Source organism: Elephas maximus, chromosome 15 (assembly GCF_024166365.1).
Source record: "Elephas maximus indicus isolate mEleMax1 chromosome 15, mEleMax1 primary haplotype, whole genome shotgun sequence".
Taxonomy (NCBI): domain Eukaryota; kingdom Metazoa; phylum Chordata; class Mammalia; order Proboscidea; family Elephantidae; genus Elephas; species Elephas maximus.
The window spans coordinates 66,846,749-66,866,898 of record NC_064833.1 but is presented as its reverse complement, the minus strand read 5'-3'; the positions used below and the strand labels follow the sequence as shown (position 1 = coordinate 66,866,898).

The 20,150-nt window shown below is 37.8% G+C and overlaps 1 protein-coding gene across 2 annotated transcripts in view; it reads left to right on the top strand.

The window, feature by feature from the left end:
- The window catches only part of CRISPLD1 (cysteine rich secretory protein LCCL domain containing 1), a 54,511-nt gene extending 44,073 nt beyond the window's left edge, over positions 1-10,438 (top strand). For both annotated transcript variants that reach the window (XM_049854276.1, XM_049854277.1), the window contains 3 exons: positions 4,375-4,450; positions 5,885-6,015; positions 9,203-10,438. In XM_049854276.1, coding sequence (XP_049710233.1) covers positions 4,375-4,450; positions 5,885-6,015; positions 9,203-9,254 — 259 coding nt within the window. In that variant the 3' untranslated portion in view covers positions 9,255-10,438. The remainder of the gene's footprint in view (positions 1-4,374; positions 4,451-5,884; positions 6,016-9,202) is intronic.
- The last annotated feature ends 9,712 nt before the right edge of the window (positions 10,439-20,150 follow it).

The window sequence follows — 20,150 nt, the reverse complement described above, 5'->3', positions numbered from 1 at the left end:
CTTTTGGAGTTTCAGTACTAATGTTTTAGGGACAGTAAGGTATAATTACCAATTTAGTCACAATCACCAGTTATATATGCATTCGGATTTTAGGTAAAACTGGGATGGCATGTTTTTATGAGTATTTTGTTCACCTGCCTTCCTAATTAGGCACCTTTCGAATTGCTTGGAAAAAATGTAACACCAAAAGGAAAGAACTGTTCTGTGCCACTGTGTACAACTGACTGCATTCGTATGGGTGGAGCTCCTCTTTGTGGGTAGGGCTCAAAGTGTCAATTGAATAGTGCCTTGACATTCTCCCCGGTTATAAATATTGTTCAAATCCTGAAATACTGTCTAGGTAAAATCAATTTTATCTTGAGGTGTGTTAAATTTCTTGAACGAATAGTGTTTTGAAACATGTCCATCCAAACTTAAAGCCTCCTATAATAGTGGTGTTTATTTTTTTTAATCCTTATTAATCCCTTTACCTTTTCCTAAAGGATACCCAGGTTGTGTAGTGGTTAAGTGCCACTGCTGGTAACCAAAAGGTTGGCAGTTAAAATCCACCAAGTGCTCCTTGGAAACTCTGTGGGGCAGTACTCTGTCCTGTACAGTCATTGTGAGTTGGAATCGACTCGATGGCAAAGGGTGTGGTTTGGTTTTTGCTTTTCCTAAAGGCTTATATTCACTTATAATTTAATCCAAAGCAATAACATAAAGAGTTAAGAGATTTCTTTTTAAGTGAAAACCTTATACCAACAGTAAGTTTTTTTTTGACTTCTACTTATTTCTGAAATCTTGCATCAGCTTTTTTGCAATTTTAAATTTAATCCTAGAATGATTTTTGCCAATTTACCTACACAGTTATCTCCTTGCAAGATTCCTTATCTGGCAGAAGAACCCAAAATAAAGTATCTTTAACTATTATTTAGTACCATAACTTTGTAGAAATTACATGCAAGTGCGTGCATGTGTGTGTGTGTGTGTGTGTTTGACAGTCCTGTGCTTCTTTACATCAATTGATAAACAATTAGGTCCTTAAAATCTGTTGAGTATTCAAGATGAAAAGGTAGGTGTTGCTAAAACGTGTCATCAGCTTTCCTTCAAAGCTCACAAGCAAATTGTAGATAAGGAAATGTTTAAATCAAGATCTACATTCTCAGTAGTATATGTAACAAGGTGTTAAAACCAGTGATTGAAAAGCAAATAAGCAAAACCCTCCCCCAGTAGTTCTTTTACCTGAACTCATCTAAGTAGAGACACACTCAACTTGGAGCTACTGAGCTCCTTGGCCTTCAGCAAACCAAATGCTAAATATGGTCAAGGTAGAGTTCACACAGCATGATCCTACAGGTAGAGCAGCTGGTTAGAGTGGGCAGTGAATCCTCAGCAGTTCCAAGTACAATGAGATTGTTGTACAGTTAATGGGAGATACGTACCATCCTTCCTACAGAATCCCCAGACAACATCTTTTATATAAATCAACCCTTTAATTTAAAGTTACTAAAATTTGGATTTTTTTTTTTTAACTCATGTTTACATGGTTCTGGTTTAGATGTCATATGTCACATATCCAATTTAGATTGTACAATGTTATACAAATTTTGGAAATAAATTTATTTGGCCTATAACAATGTAAACAGCATGATAAACAGAGAAAAGATTGAAGTTGTCAAGGATTTCATTTTACTTGGATCCACAGTCAACACCCATGGAAGCAGCAGTCAAGAAATCAGAAGACGGATTGCATTGGGCAAATCTGCTGCAAAGGACCTCTTTAAAGTGTTGAAAAACAAAGATGTCACCTTGAAGACTAAGGTGTGCCTGACCCAAGCCATGGTATTTTCAATCACATTGTATGCATATGAAAGCTGGGCGGTGAGTAAGGAAGACCGAAGAAGAATTGACACCTTCGTATTGTGGTGTTGGGGAATAATATTGAATATACCATAGACTGCCAGAAGAATGAACAAATCTGTCTTAGAAGTACAGCTAGAATGCTCATTAGAAGCAAGGATGGTGAGACTTCATCTCACGTACTTTGGACATGTTATCAGGAAGGACCAGTCCCTGGAGTAGGACATCATGCTTGGTAAAGTAGAGGGTCGGTGAGAGAAAGGAAGACCCTTGATGGGATGACCTGATACAGTGGCTGCAACAATGGGCTCAAGCATAACAATAATTGTGAGGATATCTCAGGACTGGGCAGTGTTTCATTCTGTTGTACATAGGGTAGCTATGAGTTGGAACCGACTCAAGGGCACCTAAGAAGACAATATAAAAACATAACCACTTCTTTAAAACTATTAAGAAGAACCACTTCAATTGGCAAAGGTAGTTTCAATTCAAATATTTTAAAATGTTTTTAGGAAAATTCTTGATGTTTTAATTAAGCAGTGATTTTCACATATACATTATATTGAGACTTCAGTATACTAAGTCAAATGGGTTACTTTTTTTTTTCCAGTTTTGGTTTTAATTTCTGTTCTTGTGTGTATGTGTGTGTGTGTGTGTGGTGTGTGAATTCAGAAGAGTTGGTCATTTATTACGAGTGATATTTGACAGTTTCTTAACTCTGGGAATAGATTTTTTAGTATCATGTGATTGATGACATTGATAATTTGATCCTACATTTAAATATAAAGGCCTTTTGGAACTCCACTTAAATGAGCTAAGCCAATCTGATATCTTTGAAGCAATAAGATATTTGGAGAAAGAGTATTCCATGCTGAGAGGAAGATCAGTGCAAATGCCCTGAGGCAGGAACCTGTTTGGTAGGTTTGATGAATAGCCATTAAGCCCATGTGACTGGAGCAGGGTGAGAAGTGGAAGAGGAGGAGTAGGATATGTAGCCAGAGAGGTAATGGGAGGTCAGAATATGTAAGGCGCCTTGACCATTGTAATGGTTTTGCCATATTTTAAGAATGAGATGAAGACTTGCTGGAGTATTTGGAGCAGAGTAATGACGTTATTAGATTTATATGTTTCAATATATGTGTATGGAAAATAGATTGAAGGGGGCAAAATCTGAAGCAGAGAGATGATAGACTTCACTTAGCAGAAGATGAAGTCTATAGTTGCAGTGATTCAAGTGCTTAGAAATGGTCTGATTTTGGATACATTTTAATATATAAAAAATCTATTGCAGTGGAGCTGATTCTGACTCATGGTGGCCCCATGTGCTACAGAAGAGAACTGCTGCGTAGGATTTTCTTGGCTGTGATCTTTATGCGAGGAGTCACTGGGTGCTGTAAACAGTTAAGCACTGGGCTACTAACCAAAAGGTTGGTGGTTCAGACTCACCCAGAGGCACCTCTTAAGTAAGGCCTGCAGGTCTGCTCCTGAAAGGTCACAGCCTTGAAAACCATACGAAGCAGTTGTGTTTTGCACACATTGGGTCGCCTTTCTCTAGGTGGATTTGAACTACCAACCTTTAGATTAGCCGCTGATCACAAACTGCTTGAAACACCCAGCCAATGATATTGCTGATGGGTTGAACAGAAGGCAGCAGATAAAGAGAGAGGGATCAAAGATAGACTAGACTTTTGACCTGAGCACCTGCCATTTATTGAAGTGGAAAGAAAAAGCAGATTTTGGAGTTGTGGGAGTAGATTGGGGCCCTAGTGGTGCAGTGGTTAAGAGCTTGGTTGCTAACCAAAAGGTTGGTGGTTCAAATCCACCAGTTACTCCTTGGAAATTATGGGCAGTTCTACCCTACCCTTTAGGGTAGCTATGAGTCAGAATTGAGCCGATGGCAATGGGTTTGGTTTTTGTTTGGTTTGGGGAGTAGGTTGGGACTTTGGTTTCTTACATGCTAAGCTTGAAATGCCTATTGGATGTAAGTGGAGATGGTCAATAAGCAATGGGATAGGCAAGTTACAAGTTTGGAATTAAGAGATCTCAATTAGAGATGTAAATTTGGGAATCAAGAGTTTATACATAATAATAAAAACCATGCAGTTGGATGCAATCACTAAAAATGTGAATTTAGAAAAGAGAAGCTATGAGATGTGTGAAATAGACAACGATTCAGATTTTCCAAGTTACCTGTTTATTAAATTCTACAGACTTTTTGGATACCAAATTCCCGGGTACTTAGAGTTACTTCCTGATATTTCTTTCTGCTTTGATTCCCAAAATTTGGAGGTTTCCTGGCTAAATTAAAAATAAATAAATAAATAACTAGGAATCACATTTGTGCCAAAATCTGGAAGTAGATAAACAGAAGCAACTGCCTGACTTGTACAATTGGCTTATTTCAGGGAAGAAGAAAAAGTCGGGTGCGGAATCTTGAGATCACTTTTGTATGTGTATGTCTATGCTTTTGCTAATAAGAAAAACTAAAGTAACCAGTTTGCTTTATGTGTATATATATATATATATTTTTTTCAGAGTGTATTGTCCTCGTAACTGTATGCAAGCAAATCCACATCATGCTCGTGTAATTGGAAATCGAATTTATTCTGATGTAAGTGGCCTATTTATACAACTCTCAATGTTCATGAATATATACATGCACATTTAAATGTTTATATGTACGTTTATATGCAGATCAAGAAACCAGATGCTCTGTTGATGCACATAGCCTCATTAATCATTAATAATACTGAAACATAATTATCCATATGCAAATATGAGTGCCGCCTGATGCCTCTCAGAGCACCATGATAAAGTAGGCCATGTAAGAGGCACATGCTTCTGTGAACTTAGATCATGTTAAGTCACCCATGTACACATAGAGATGAGAAAAGAACACACCAATGTGATGACAAAAGACCTGTGGAGATACGGATATGGATTGCTTTAGAACTAAAACAGTTCAAGTGTTTCATTTTGTAGGGCTTACCTCAGACTGGACTCAAATAATGATATATTTCATTAGAACAGTTTGTAAAAGCAAATGTTAAAATCTAGAGAAGACTGTAATGAGCCAAAATAAATCATTCAACTTCTAGAAATTAGAACTTTAAAAAATTTGAGAGTATTGGACCTGAAACAATAAATTCCTTCTCCATAGAAATCCCATTTAACACTTTTCCAATGAGTCGATTCTGACTCATAGTGACCCTATAGTACGGGGTAGAAGTGCCTTACGGGGTTTCCATGGCTGCCATCTTTACAGGAGCGGACTGCCACATCTCTGTCTCATGGAGCAGCTGGTGGGTTCAAACTGCCCACTTTTTGGTTTGCAGCTGAGCATTTTAAGCACTGCGCTACCGGGGCTCCTTCAGATTATGTAACTGGTACAATATAATCATAGAACTCTCTCAGCAGTCCATGTCAGACCATTTGACTAGGGTGATAGGCATGGGAGATCTAGGTTGAACTTACGATTGCTTTTTTTTTTTTTTAATTTGGGGTTCTTTGAGGCAAAATCTTTCTATATGTATCATATTACTTAAAAAGAAGAAATTCCCCATTTAATATATACTTGTATTTGAGAAAAGGGTTTCTAAAGCTATAGGGAGCTATGTTTAAGTTGTCTATAAGCTGAAGCTGAACGTAAAAAACCATCCAACATGTGGACGTTTGGTCACAGTGACTCTGGTGTGGACAAACAATCTAAAATTTAAGAATGGTAAATGGACCCTTGCAGAGATAAAAGGAACTGATTTGTTTTTTATTGCTTCCACAATCTAAAATGCCAGCTGTTTGGGCAGGACAAGTGTTTGCTAGATTAAACGGTAGCAGGGTTTGGCAGCTAATCTTAATATCTGCCTTTAGACTTACTCAGGTTTTGTGACTTTTAGAACATTCTTTTGCGCACAAAATATTATCCTGTGGCTGCTCACTGGCTACCCGCATGGAGACAGATGTCAGTGCTTTTAGTCCTGTAGAACAGTGGGCTGGACAAGGTCTGCAGGAATTTCCTAATAATGGCGGTTTTTCTTTCCCCCCTCAGCTGTCCAGTATCTGTAGAGCAGCAATCCATGCTGGGGTAGTTCGAAATCACGGTGGTTATGTTGATGTTATGCCTGTGGACAAAAGAAAGACTTATACGGCTTCTTTTCAGAACGGAATCTTCTCAGAAAGGTAAAAAACAAAATAAAATAAAGCACTACATAAAAATATTGTTCATATGTATCACCTGTTATTACATTCAAAAGGACCCAATTTAGCATGGGTTTGAAGTCAAATGGCTGAACCAGAGTATTTCTTTGTGGACTTGTGTAAAAGTTGGTCTTCCGGGGTTGGGAGAAGCTGCAGTCCCCGAGGTGCTTGTCTCCTGCAGGCTTAAAAAAATCAAAATGAAAATAGGGTTATGAGTCAGAACACTGTTTTGTTACTTGATTTTGTAATAGGGACATTTCTTTCACCCTCTTTTGGATTTTCTAGATTAGTTGATATATTTAATTCTCTCTAGATGAGCATGGCACTGACTATTTCTCTAATCCTGTATCCGAAAAAGTATTTGACAGAAACAATGAGCTGATTTTCCTTACAAGCAAACTCTTTTTAATTGGAAGTTGGAGGACTAGTGTAAAATAAACTCTTTCAGATCATGTTGCCACCAGGGCTCCATTTAATGCATTAGTCTATATATTTTAGTAGTTATGAGGATTCATGTGACTTACTTTGTCAAGCATTTAATACGCATTAGGAGAAAAACGCTCCTATCGTGTTTTCTTCAAATCAGTGTTTCTTGTGCAAATAATATTAATTCCCATAAAAAGTCGGCAGTTCGAATCTACGGGGCACTCCTTGGAAACTCAATGGGGCAGTTCTGTCTGTCCTGTAGGGTTGTTATCAGTCGGAATCAACTCAGTGGCAACAAGTGTTTTTTTTTAATAGATACAGAAAAAATTCCATAATTGTAGACATTTACTGAGGTCTTCAGAATTGCCCATGGAGGGTTCTCACAGGTAAAGCTTCTGTGGAGGCCACCAGAGAAGATGCTATGCAAGTTATCTAGATTTCCTTCTGTATAACCTTCTGGGTTCTATTTTCATAAAAGTCATCTCTTTTCAGTTGAGACTATGTCAAAAGGCCATTGTTGAGAAGCAGTCCTCTCTACAACATGTCTCATAATCTCCTTAAGCAAGTATGGTATATAAAGTGAATTCTTGAATGATAAAGCCAAGTATACAATTTTATAAGCTAAATTGAGGAATACGGTTCCATTTACCTTTCACATTTCTTAAATTTACTTTAAAACTATCAAGTGGTATGTTTAAGAAAACTGAGGATAATTATAACTTTAATTTTGAGCATCTACTATAAATGGTCCAGTAGCTGCTGAGTACTTCATGTAGGTGAACTCAGCTCCACCAAAAGCCCTATAAAGTCAGTAATATAAACTCTAATTTATAGGTGTGTTAACTCAGTCTCACAGGGGTTAAATGATGTGCCCAGGGTCCTATAACTTATAAACCTCAGAGCTCTGGCTCAGCACTAGATCAGTGGGCTCAGAGATAGGCATTTTTCCAGTATATCACTGTGGACAAAGAAGAAACATTACCAGGTACATTCATTTCCTAGGGCACTCAGTCAATTTGTGTCCTAGAAGTAAAAATGACATTAGGTTGGCCATCTAGCTGCTGTTGAAAAAACCTGTTATGTGTGTATGTGTTTTGTGTGTGTGCACTTGTGATATGTTGTTGTTAGGTGCTGTCAGGTCGATTCTGACTCATAGCGACTCTATAGGACAGAGTAGAACTGCCCCCTAGGGTTTTCTAGGCTGTAATCTTTATAGGAACAGATTGCCAGTTGTTTTCTCCCCTGGAGCCACTGGCGAGTTCAAACCGCCAACCTTTTGGTTAGGAGCAGAGTGCTTAACCATTGCACCACCAAGGCTACTTTTACTTGTGATATACTCACCCTTTTTTTACTCTAAAATTCTCTCTTCTTGTACATGAATAAGTATTTAAAAGAAACTGCATTTTCTCTCCCTCTTTCTCTCTTAATTGTTTTCTCCCTCTTATCTCTAAAAGTTGTTAGTAATATTAAGAAAGTGAAATCTTATGCAAAGATGTAAAGCACTTCAAAAATTCACATTTGTTCAAAATTAGTAATAAATAATGATATTATCAATCTGCTTTAACTTTTAGAAATTTAAATAAAACAAACCGTAAGTGGTGTTCTCTAATAAAATATAAACAATATAGTAAAGGAGTAAAATTTTTGATTCCGCATTGCTTTTAACTTCTGTTTTAAAGGTATCTCCAAAATTAGGGGTGTGTGTGTGTGTGTCTGTGTGTGTAAGCCATCTGTTTAACTTGCAATTAACAATGAGCTGGGTAAATCAGTTTCAGACTTGTCTCGGTATTCCCTCAGTAAAATGGAAATATAGCTGCCTATCTTTGCCTTATTAAGATCAAAGGAGGTAATATATAAAAATATGATCTGGAATCTCTGAAGTTCTATGTAGACTATTACAACTTTTGACTTATGTATCTTAAATTTCTTCAGTAAACTTGAAGCACACCCATTTAAAAAAAACCTGTTGCTGTCGAGTCGATTCCAACTCATAGAGACCTTACAGGACAGAGCAGAACTGCCCCACAGAGTTTCCAAGGAGCACGTGGTGGATTGGAACTGCCAACCTTTTGGTTAGCAGCCGTAGCTCTTAACCACTATGCTACCAAAGTTTCCTTGCAGTACACAGGAGTGGATTACCCAGTAGGTAAGCGCGGTGCTTACCTTGCTTACCAGATCATCTGCAGTGAACAATTTCACATCTTTTTTTTACTACATCAAAGATTCTACTACTAGGTATGGCTGGCATCTGTCTCTCTCCCAACACCACAGCACTTTCCTACAGAATCAAAGCCTCTTTTCAAATTTAAAACTCCTGACAGGGGCTGATAACCCAGTAAGCAAGGTAAGCATGGGCTTACTTGTGCTTACTTACTAATCTCTAGTGAACAATTTCACATGGGTTTCACCACATCAAGGATGTGAAACCCATGTAAAGTTGTTCACGACAGATGATCTGGTAAGCAAGGGAAACACTGTGCTTACCATAACAATTGGATAATCGGCTCCTGGCAGCACAGCATACACTCAAGATTTAGAGAATTACTCCATCCTCACTCAACCTTTCCAGTAGATATAAATTATAGTATCCTAAGAAAGCCGGCCATCTGGATTGACGGAGCCGCTTTCTTGACGTTCCTAAGAAGGCATGATTCATTTGAAGAATCGTATGTAGAGATGACATCAATATGCTTTTCATATGTGTGTGTGTATATATATATATATATTTTTTTTTTTTTTGCAGTTTGCAGAACCCTCCAGGAGGAAAGGCATTCAGAGTATTTGCTGTTGTGTGAAGTGGAACACTCGGAAGAGGATAGTAAAAGCAATTCCAAATGCCATATTTCTGAAGTTTGTATAAAACTGTAACATTACTGTACAGAAGATACCAACTCTTTCAGCCCAAGAAAGTACCAAATGCGTATAAACCTTGATAGACGGTCTGTAAAATAAAACATGGGACATTAGCTTTGGAAAAACAATGAATACAGAATGGTTTTAGAAATCCTGTGTTAAATTTTGCTATATTTTCTTAGCACTTATTTCTACAGTTAAATACATAGGCATGATGGTTCTACATTTCATATGTTACATGGTGCTTTGTATATGCCACTAATGAAATGAACTTAAATGTTGAATGTGAATGGACCTCAGAATATCATCTGGTGCATTAAAAAAGTAATGATCTCCAAAAATGGAAAGAAACTATATTATCACATTTTTTTCAGTCCAATGCGTTGTGTATTCTAAATAATCCCATTTATTTTCCAGTTAATTCTTGTACAGTTTTTCTCTTCTGTTAAGTTTAGGCATAAAGAATATTCAGTCCTGTTACTGCACTTTTTTTGTATAAAATAATCCATTACTATACAAATGAACAGGAGCTCTGGTGGTACAGTAGTTAAGTGCTTGGCTGCTAACAGAAAAGTCGGTGGTTCGAACCTACCAGCCTCTGCGGAAGAGAGATGTGACAGTCTACTTCCGTAAAGATTTATAGCCTTGGAAGCCCTATGGGGCAGTTCAACTCTGTCCTGCAGGGTTGTTATGAATCAGAATCGACTCAATGACAGTGGGTTTGGCTTTATCAAATTAATCAGTTAAAATGCCTGATTCCTTGGGAATGGCCTTAATAGTAAATGGAATAAACTCAGAGTAGTGGTATTAAAAATATTCCTAGTGCTCATATAAAAAGTATAAGGATAATTATGGGCAGCCAGAGCTTCCTGTGTATTAAAATTGAGGACACACATTTTCTTTTGTATCCTGGCAAATACTCCTGCAGGCCAGGAAGTATAATAGCAGAAAGTTTAACAAAGATGAACCATCGCCACTCATTTTCTTAATGGTAAATGGCCTTGTGTATTAATGTTACCATATTTTGGTACCTATAATGGTGATATATTTGTTTCTATGAAAAATGTATTGTGCTTTGAAACTAAAAATCTATAAAACATTACTTTTGGTAATTTTTTTTTTCTTGCTGGTGATTTTATTCTTTTCTATTCCTATAAAAATATTAAAATTAATCATGTTTCAGCGTATTATTTCTGCTCCCCTTTGTAAGCCTATTTTGATGGAGAAATCATCTTAAGATAAATGAACAAGAGTATTATTAAGTCTTCTCAATGTGGTTTATTAACATCAATATAAATATCATACTTAATACTAGAAGCCTCCAGAGCCAGCCTGATTATTTACGTATTTGTATGTGAGAGAGAAGCATTATATCATGGGAGAATTTGAATAAAATGAGAGACAGGAATTTATACAGGCAGAAGGAAAGAATCTAAAAGATACAAAGTGATTATAAAAGAATTGACAAGACAATGAATACTTCAAAGATTTTTAGAAAGTAAATGAGCAGGCATTTAGGAGCAGAGCAAAGGGAGATAAATTATAGGCAGGTGTATTGGTTTCCTAGGACTGCCGTAACAAATTATCAGGTAGTCCCCGACTTAACAACATTATTTGAGTTACTGCCAACAGCACTTAACGACCGACTTTTTTTGTACGACTTGTCTTAATATGCACTACATACACTGTTGCACCGTGTGGTGTGCCGATGTTATCCTCACATGGTCACTTGCAGAGATATTCAATGTTATGATTTACTGTTCAGAACACTGCTGTCTAGCAGGCTACGGCCGTAACGATAAAAAAAAAAAAAAAATGAGGCGTTGACTTACATCAGAACTGGCTTAATGACAGTCGTAGGAATGGAATCTCATTGTAAGTCGGGGACTACCAGTACAACAAACCAGGTGGCTTTTTACCACAGAAATTTATTCTCTCTGTATACTGGAGGCTAGAAATCTAAATTAAGAGTGTTGGCAGGACCATGCTGTCTCCGAAGGCTCTAGATGAAGATCCTTCCTTGCCTCTTCCAGCTTCTGGTAGCCGCAGGAGTTCTTTGACTTGTGGCAGCGTAACTCCAACTCCTGCCTCTGTGGTCACGTGGCCATATTCCCTCTGGCTATTCTTTTTAAAAGAACACCAGTTAATTGGATTAGGGCCCACCCTACTCCAGCCTGGTCTCGTGTTAGCTTAACTAATTACATCTTTAAAGACCCTGTTTCCAAATAAGGTCACATGTGCAGGTACTAGAGGCTAGAACTTAAACATATCATTTTGGGGACACTATTCAGTCCATGGAAAACCCGGTGGCGCAGTGGTTAAGTGCTACGGCTGCTAACCAAAGGGTCGGCAGTTTGAATCCGCCAGGCGCTCCTTGGAAACTGGGCAGTTCTACTCTGTCCTATAGGGTCGCTATGAGTCGGAATCGACTCGACGGCGCTGGGTTTGGTTTGGGTGTTTTGGATTCAATCCATAACAGTCTGCCCTCTAAAAACCAAAAGAAAAACAAACCCATTGCCGTTGCGTAACAAACCCATTGCCGTTGCGTCCACTTCAACTCATAGTGACCCTAAAGAATTTTGATTCATGGTGCCCCACAGGGTTTCCAAAGCCGTAATCTTTACTGAATCAGACTGCCACATCTTTCTCCCATGGAGCGGCTAGTGGGTTTGAAATGCCATCCTTTTGGTTAGCCGGTTTTACCAGGGCTTTGTCTGCTCCCTGGTCCCCACAAATTCATGTTCTTTCCTTGTGCAAAATATATTCACCCTATCCTAGCATCCCAAAATAAGTAACATACTTAATATTATTTACCAACTCCAAGTCCAAGATGTCATCTAAATGTAATCAACTCAAAGACTCCAAATCTCATCTAAATCGTTTCAGTATGGTTAAGACTCTGGGTACGATCCACCCTGCAGCAAAATTTCTCTCCATTCACAGACCTGTGAAACTAGAAAATGAGTTATTTGCTTCCAAAATACAATAATGGGACAGGCATATGATAGACATTCTCATGCCAAAGGATAATAATTTGGAGGAAAAAAGGGGTCACAGGTCCTAAGCAAATCTAAAACCCAGCAGGTGAAATTTTATTAGATTTCAAGGCTTAAGAATAATTTTCTCAGGGAATATCTAGGTCAACTGGCATAACAGTTCATAAAGAAAATGTTCTACTTCCTACCTTGGTGAGTAGTATCTGGAGTCTTAAAACCTTGTGAACTGCCATCTAAGATAAATCTGTTGTCCCCATCACATTTGGATGAAAGGAGAATGAGGAAAACGAAAGACAGGAAACTATCAGTTCAAAGGACTAATGGACCACATGAACCACAGCCTGCCTACACCAGCCTGAGCCCAGAAGAACTAGATGGTGCCTGGCTACCACCACCGACCACTCTGACAGGGATCACAATAAAGGGTTCTGGACAAAGTGGGAGAAAAATGTAGAACAAAATTCAAATTCACACACACACAAAAAAAGACCAGACTTACTGGTCAGACAGAGACTGGAGAAAGCCCTGAGACTATCTATGGCTTCCAGGCACCTTACTAATTCAGAACTGAAGCCACTCCCAAAGTCTACCTTTCAGCGAAAGATTAACACCAAAAAACCAAACCCATTGCTGTCGATTAGACAGGTCTGTAAAACAAACAATAACACACATTAGAAATGTGCTTCTTAGTTCAGTCAAGTATATGAGACTAAATGGGAAACAGCTGCCCAAAAGCAAAGGCAGGAAGGGACAGGAAACCTGGACGAATGGACTTGAAGAACCCAGAGTGGAAAGGAAAAGGGGGAGAATTCTGACACATTGAGAGGGTTGCAACCAATGTCACAAAACAAATCGTGTATGAATTTTTGAATGAAAAACTAATTTGGCTGTAAACTTTCACCTAAAACACAATAAAATTAAAAAAACAAACTGAAAAAAAATTACAGCCTTGTAAATTCTGTGGTGCTGTTCTACTCTGTTCTGTAGGGTCCCTATGAGTCAGAATCAACTTGATGGCAATGGGTTTGGTTTGGTTTTAGTGTATGTTCAGAGGTTAAAGGGGAGCTATTTAAAATAAACCTGCAATGAATTACTGCATTAAAAAAAGAAAGAATAAACTTCTGTGGTTTGATCCACCCTTTGGGATCCGTTAGCCCCTGAGCTGCCCTGAGTGGAAGTGGCTCCGACCTCGAGGTCCCATGGTGACCCAAGTCTCTGAAACTAAGGAGGCAGCCCTGCCCTCATGGTCATGCTTCTCTTTTGAAAGATAACATGTTTGTGGCTAAGTAGCTCTGTTGGCCTGTTTCCTACCTGTAGAATCCCAGAAGTCCAACAGCCTTCTTTAGTTTTGTTGAATCTCTGTCCCTTCTAGTCCAAACTGGCTGCCTTTCTGCTGTGATGCCTGATTGGATCCATAGGCCACATGCTTAATTTCTAGCAAATAATTGTCCAGCCACACTCTTGTTCTCTCCAGAGCACACTTTTTCTTTCTTTTTTAGTATGCATAGGCTGAGAATTTTCCAAATATTCAAGTGCTGGTTTTTTTTTTTTTTTTGCTTAACAATTCCTTCCTTAATTTATTTCTTTACTCTTGCATTTTACTGTAAGTAGCGAGGAGAAGCCAGACCACAACTTCAACTTGTTGCTTGGAAATCTCAGCTAAATATCCAAGTTTATTGCTTAGAAGTTATACTTTTCACAAAACTGTAGAACATAATTCTACCAGACTATTGATTATTTGTGGTGCTCTTAACTCTGAATGTTACTGAAATTCTGGTAAAAATTAAATGATTTCTATTTTGAGACTATTGATTATTTGTGGTGCTCTTAACTCTGAATGTTACTGAAATTCTGGTAAAAATTAAATGATTTCTATTTTGATGTCCTTTCAGTTTGATGTCACATGGATCTTGGCTGAAAGCAGAGAATACCAGAAAGATGTTTGCCTGTGTTTTATTGACTATGCAAAGGCATTCGACTGTGTGGATCATAACAAATTATGGACGACGATGTGAAAAATGAGAATTCCAGAACACTTAATCGTACTCAGGTGGAACCTGTACATAGACCAAGAGATAGTTGTTTGAATAGAATAAGGGGATATTCTGTGGTTTAAAGTCAGGGAAGGTGTGTGTTGGGATTGTATCCTTTCACTTATTTAATCTGTATGCTGAGCAAATAATGCGAGAAGCTGGACTATATGAAGAAGAGGCATCAAGGTTGGTGGAAGACTCGTTAGCAACCTACAGCATGCAGATAACACAGCCTTGTTTGCTGAAAGTAGAGGATCTGAGGCACTTGCTGATGAAGATCAAAGACCACAGCCTTCAGTATGGATTATACCTCAACATAAAGAAAAGCAAAATCCTCACAACTGGACTATTAAGTAACATCACGATATGATAAAAGGAGAAAAGATCAAAGTTGTAAAGGATTTAATTTTACTTGGATCCACAGTCAACACCCATGGAAGCAGCAGTCAAGAAATCAAATGATTTGCATTGGGCAAATCTGCTGCAAAAGACCTCTTTAACGTGTTGAAAAGCAAAGGTGTCACTTTGGGGACTGAGATGTGCCTGACCTAAGTCATGGTATTTTCAATCACCTCGTATGCATGTGAAAACTGGGCAATGAATAAGGAAGACAGGAGAACTGACACCTTTGAATTATGGTGTTGGTGAAGAATACTGAATATTCCATAGACTGCCAGAAGAACGAACAAATCTGTCTTGGAAGAAGTACAACTCAAATTCTCCTTAGAAGCAAGGATGGCAAGACTTCATCTCACATACTTTGGACATGTTAATAGGAGGGACCAGCCTCTGAAGAAGGACATCATGCTTGGTAAAGTGGAGAGTCAGCAAAAAAGAGGAAATACCTCAGCTAGATGAATTGACACAGTGGCTGAAACAATGGGGTCAAACACAGCAAGGATTGCAAGGATGGCAGTGTTTCGTTCTGTTGTAACTAGAGTCCCTGTGGGTCCGACCTTAGTTGGCACCTAACAGAAACAACAACAACAGACTATGAGAGAATAAATTTCTCTTTGTTAAAGCCATCTGCTTCTGGTATTTCTGTACAGCAGCACTGGGTAGTCTAGCATAGTCTAGCAGGCTACAAGTCCAAATTCAGGGCATCAGCTCAAGAGGAAGGCTTTCTCTGTCGGCTCTGGAGGAAGGTCCATGTCATCAATCTTCTCTTGGCCAAGGAGCTTCTCCACACAGGAACCTCAGGTCCAATAGACACACTTTGCTCCCAGTACTGCTTTCTTGGTGATATGAGGCCCTCATGTCCCTCTGCTCACTTCTCTTTTATATCGCAAAAGTGATTGGCTTCAGACGCTATCCAATCTCATCAGTATAACTGTCACTAATCCATCTTATTACATCATAGTGATAGGATTTACTACACATAGGAAAATCACATCAGATGACAATATGGTAGACAATCATACAGTACTGGGAATCATGACCTAGCCAAGTTGAGAGATATTTTGAGGGGGCGCAATTCAGTCCATGACAATTACTAACAGTTTCTAATCAAAGCTATAATGAATTGTGAATTATGTTTATGGACTATATTGATGAGAACAAAAGGAAGAGGAACTATGTAACACTGTATCTTAGGAGATCAAATTTTAAAAGGAACATGGGCAGAAGACAAAGTGGAAATCAAGAATAAATATTTGAGAAGGTATAAACTAATCTGAAAAAAAATAGAAATGCTAAAATCCAGCACAAGTGAGCACTTAAACCTATGCTAAAACAAACGTATTTTTAAAGCTGTATGAGAATAACTTCATTAGAAATGATAAAAAAAAAAAAAAACACAAAAAATAATTCAGTCTGACACTTTCTGCTTTCATTCATCCTATAAATATCTAATGCTTATGTTTTGCTAAAGAAGGCTTGGTGTCTCAGTGGTTGAGCACTTGGCTGCTAACTGAAAGGTTGGTGGTTTGAACTCACTAGCCACTCTTCGGGAGAAAGATGTGGCACTCTCAGGGGTGGATTATCCAATAGGCAAGGTAAGCACAGGCTTACTTGTGCTTACTTACTAATCTGTAGTGAACAATTTCACATTTTTTCATCACATCAAAGATTCTGCTTCTATGTATGGCTGGCACCTGTCTCTCTCCCAATCCCACAGCACCTTCCTACAGAAATAAATTAACAATCCTTGACAGGGAGGATGACTCAGTGAGTAAGGTAACCACAGGCTTACTCGCGATTACTTACTAATCCACAGTGAACAATTTCACTGCCGATGATCTGGTAAGCAAGGTAAGCACCATGTTTACCTTGCCTATTGGATAATCCTCCTCTGTGTGGCAGTCTGTGTCCGTAAAGATTACAGCCATAGGAAACCCTATGGGGCAGCTCTACTCTGCCCTATCCGGTTGTTATGAGTCAGAATCAACTCCCCAGCAAAGAGTTTGGTTTTTGGTTGGTATGTTTTGCTATGGACTGTGTTGATTACTGTAGATTTACTGATATGCAGAAATGCCTTTAGAAAATTAGAATCTAGTGAGGGAGGGAGATAACTATTAATTAAATAGCCACACAAATTTATGATTACAAACCATGAAACCATGATTACACTCATAAAGAAAGTGACTACAGCACCTTAAAAGTATTTAATGTGGGACTTGACCCAGTGAGGGAGAGTAAAGATGGCTTTATTGAGGAAGTGGCAATAGAGTTTAGGTCTTAAACAGGAGGTAACTAGGGAAGGGAAGAATTCCTTGCAGAAAGAACAGAAAGCACAATGTCTCATTGAAGGAATGTTCTAGAGAGCAAAAAAAGAAAAAGAGGCCAGAGTATCTTGAGGATAAAGAGCAAGAGAAATTGTACAATCAGAGTCTAGAGAAGTAACTGGGGGACCAGAGCAAGCTGGACAGAATTTATTTAGGTTTAAAACTGTTGGAGCTCAAAGAGATGATCAAAATTTAGTAATGCTATTGTAATATGATACATATTAATAAACTCAAAAGACACTCAGGTGTTTAGAATTTGAGCAGAGAAGCAAAGGTAATGAGCTAGTAATATAATTAATATGAAACTTCAGGTTTTACACACACACACACACACACACACACACACACGGCCAGTGTGGTCGAGTCGATTCTGACTCATAGCGACCCTATAGGACAGAGTAGAACTGCCCCATAGAGCTTCCAAAGAGCTCCTGGCGGATTCTAACTGCCGACCCTTTGATTGGCAGCCGTAGCAATTAACCACTACACCACGAGGGTGTCCTAAGGTTTTATAGTACTTTACAATAATGTACTTCACAAGTACTTTAATGCTCTTGCAATCTAAAGAGTTTGATCCTTATATGATTCACATGCTATAAGCAGTGGATTGTAGATGGTTGTATGGAAGAGGATATGACAGGTATTGAAGACTAACTGTGTGTTAGGAACTGTTATACATTTCACATACATTATTTGATTCTCACAACCAAGTTGTGAGTGAAGAATGATTTTCCCAATCCTGACGATTAGAAAATAGATTCTAAAAGGTTAAGCAATATTGTCTAGGGGCTGGAGTTTGAGAAGTGAAATTTAAGTTTCCATCCCTCTAACTATAAATCCTATGCCCTTTTTATTAGACCACCTTGCTAGACATTTCCACGAGGACTGTGAATAACTTATTTATAAAAAATGTAATCTAACCAAAAATTCTCTTGCATTGCTTTATACTTCAATTAGCTTACAAGATTTAAATAATGGTGGTGAGTTTATCTTTAAATGTAGCATGGCTTGCAAAAAGTTTTGGTATTGTATATGTAATATGTAGATTTCTGAGTTCATTCAGATATGAGCAGTTCTCACAGAAATCATCAGTTTAGCAGATCCAAGTATTTGATTAGAAAGGCAGGAAAGCTTTCTGAGGCTTGTTAGAGCTTAGGACAATAAACAACCCATTTCCGTGGAGTCGATTCCGACTCACAGTGATGCTACGGACAGAGTAGAAATGGAACACTGAAAGCGTACTCAGCATGAAGATTTGATAGCTAACCAATGGAAATGAGGTCCTAGAAAAAAGGTGAAGACATAAACTGAGAACTACAAATGCTTGGCAACATTACAACCCTGAGATGGAAAAAGTGGAAAGGGAAAACTGAAAAAAGTTTAAAATGTAGTAGAGCTTAGAAGTTGGGCTGGCCCCTTTAGTATACTTTTTAACATTTTCTGTATGTTATAGTACGTTGGCTTGAATCTTTGATATTAGAGATATAATAAAAATATCATATCCAAGTAATTTTAACAATATGACTTTAATATATGTTGTATTAAAAAAAAACTTCATTTTTGTTTTCGTATTGTTTGGTTTTTTTCTTTATAAAAAGTATTAGAATGAGAGAATAGAGAATGTTTAATCTAGTGTCTAATATTATAATAAAAATAATTGAATATATTGTAGGAGAGTCTTCTCTGCCAACAGGAATGCTTTCTTTCCTATGAGCTGGAAAATATCTCCAAATCGTGGACTTCTCTACTTATCACAAAAAGCTTCATTTTGCAAGAATGTCTTTCCACATGAATAGAAAAGAATCCACACCAAATATCTTTAAAACACTGCTTAACTCAAGATTTCTAGAGCCTCTCTAATAATTTCTCTGCAGGATAATAAAGTCATTGCAAAAATTCACAATTATCTATGCACTTGGAAGCATAGATCGAATTGTATAGTTCAAGGAAGACCTTTAGTGAACCTGAAAACTTCATGTAATCCAAACATGTTTTCAAAGAATTTCAGAAAGTTTTTTGGGGAGTTAATCTTGATTTCATTGAGAAGGACTGATAATCAAACTATGATTTAGCTAGATTTCTAGTACAGTATGAAGACCAACATCTGCCTAGAGATCCCATCTGCCCTTAATACTACTATTTATTCCATAATAACCTCCTAATCTAAGTTCCTGGCTAAGATCTCTGCCTACTTTCAGACTCATAAGTATAACTTCTATTGGATGACTTCACATGATGTTTCAAGTGTCTTAGAATTAACACTTTTAATATGTCATTCTCTTCCCTAACAAATCTCTCTCTTTTTTTTTTAAATCTACATTCCATATTTAATTGAATGGCACCACCTCACCTCTGCCAAAAAATTAGTCCTCTCTAAATCTATCTTTTCTTTACCTATTCTGCTCAGTCCATCACAAAAATCACATTGACCCGATATGATTTGTATCTCTTCTCTCCATCGTCACTGCTGCTTTCTTTCTTGAATTATAGAAACAACCACCTAACTGATCTACCTGTCTAAGTCCTGCAACCTTCAGGTTCATTCTTTACAATATCACAGGAGTTACTTTCTCTAAAAGATATATCTGATCATATAATTTCTCTGCCAAAAATCCATTGATGTCACTCTGACATCTATAGAAGAATAATATAAATTACTTAGAAAGATAAACAAGATGTTTTCTTATCTGGATTCTCAGTATATCTCTAATCTCATCATTTATCAATCCTGTGTTACATCGGCTCTTGGAGCTTCATGCCCGCTAAGCACATGATCATTTTCCTCCACTTTGAGTCTTTGTAATATTATTTCTTCTGCCTGTGATGCTATTTCCTTCTTCTTCAGTTTGCCAAAGCCAATTTGACCTTCAAGACTCAACAAAGAACTTCTGCTTCTGGCTATAATAGAGAGGCATATGGAAGATCAAAGAGCTTGCCAAGAACTAGAATATCCAGAGACCATTTAAAAAATAAATACATTTCTGTTTGAAGACATGGGAGAACTGCCAAGGTAGCCAGGACTTTAGGGGTCAGATCCCAAAAGAAAAGAATACTCATTGAAGTAAGCCTGATTTTATACTACTCCT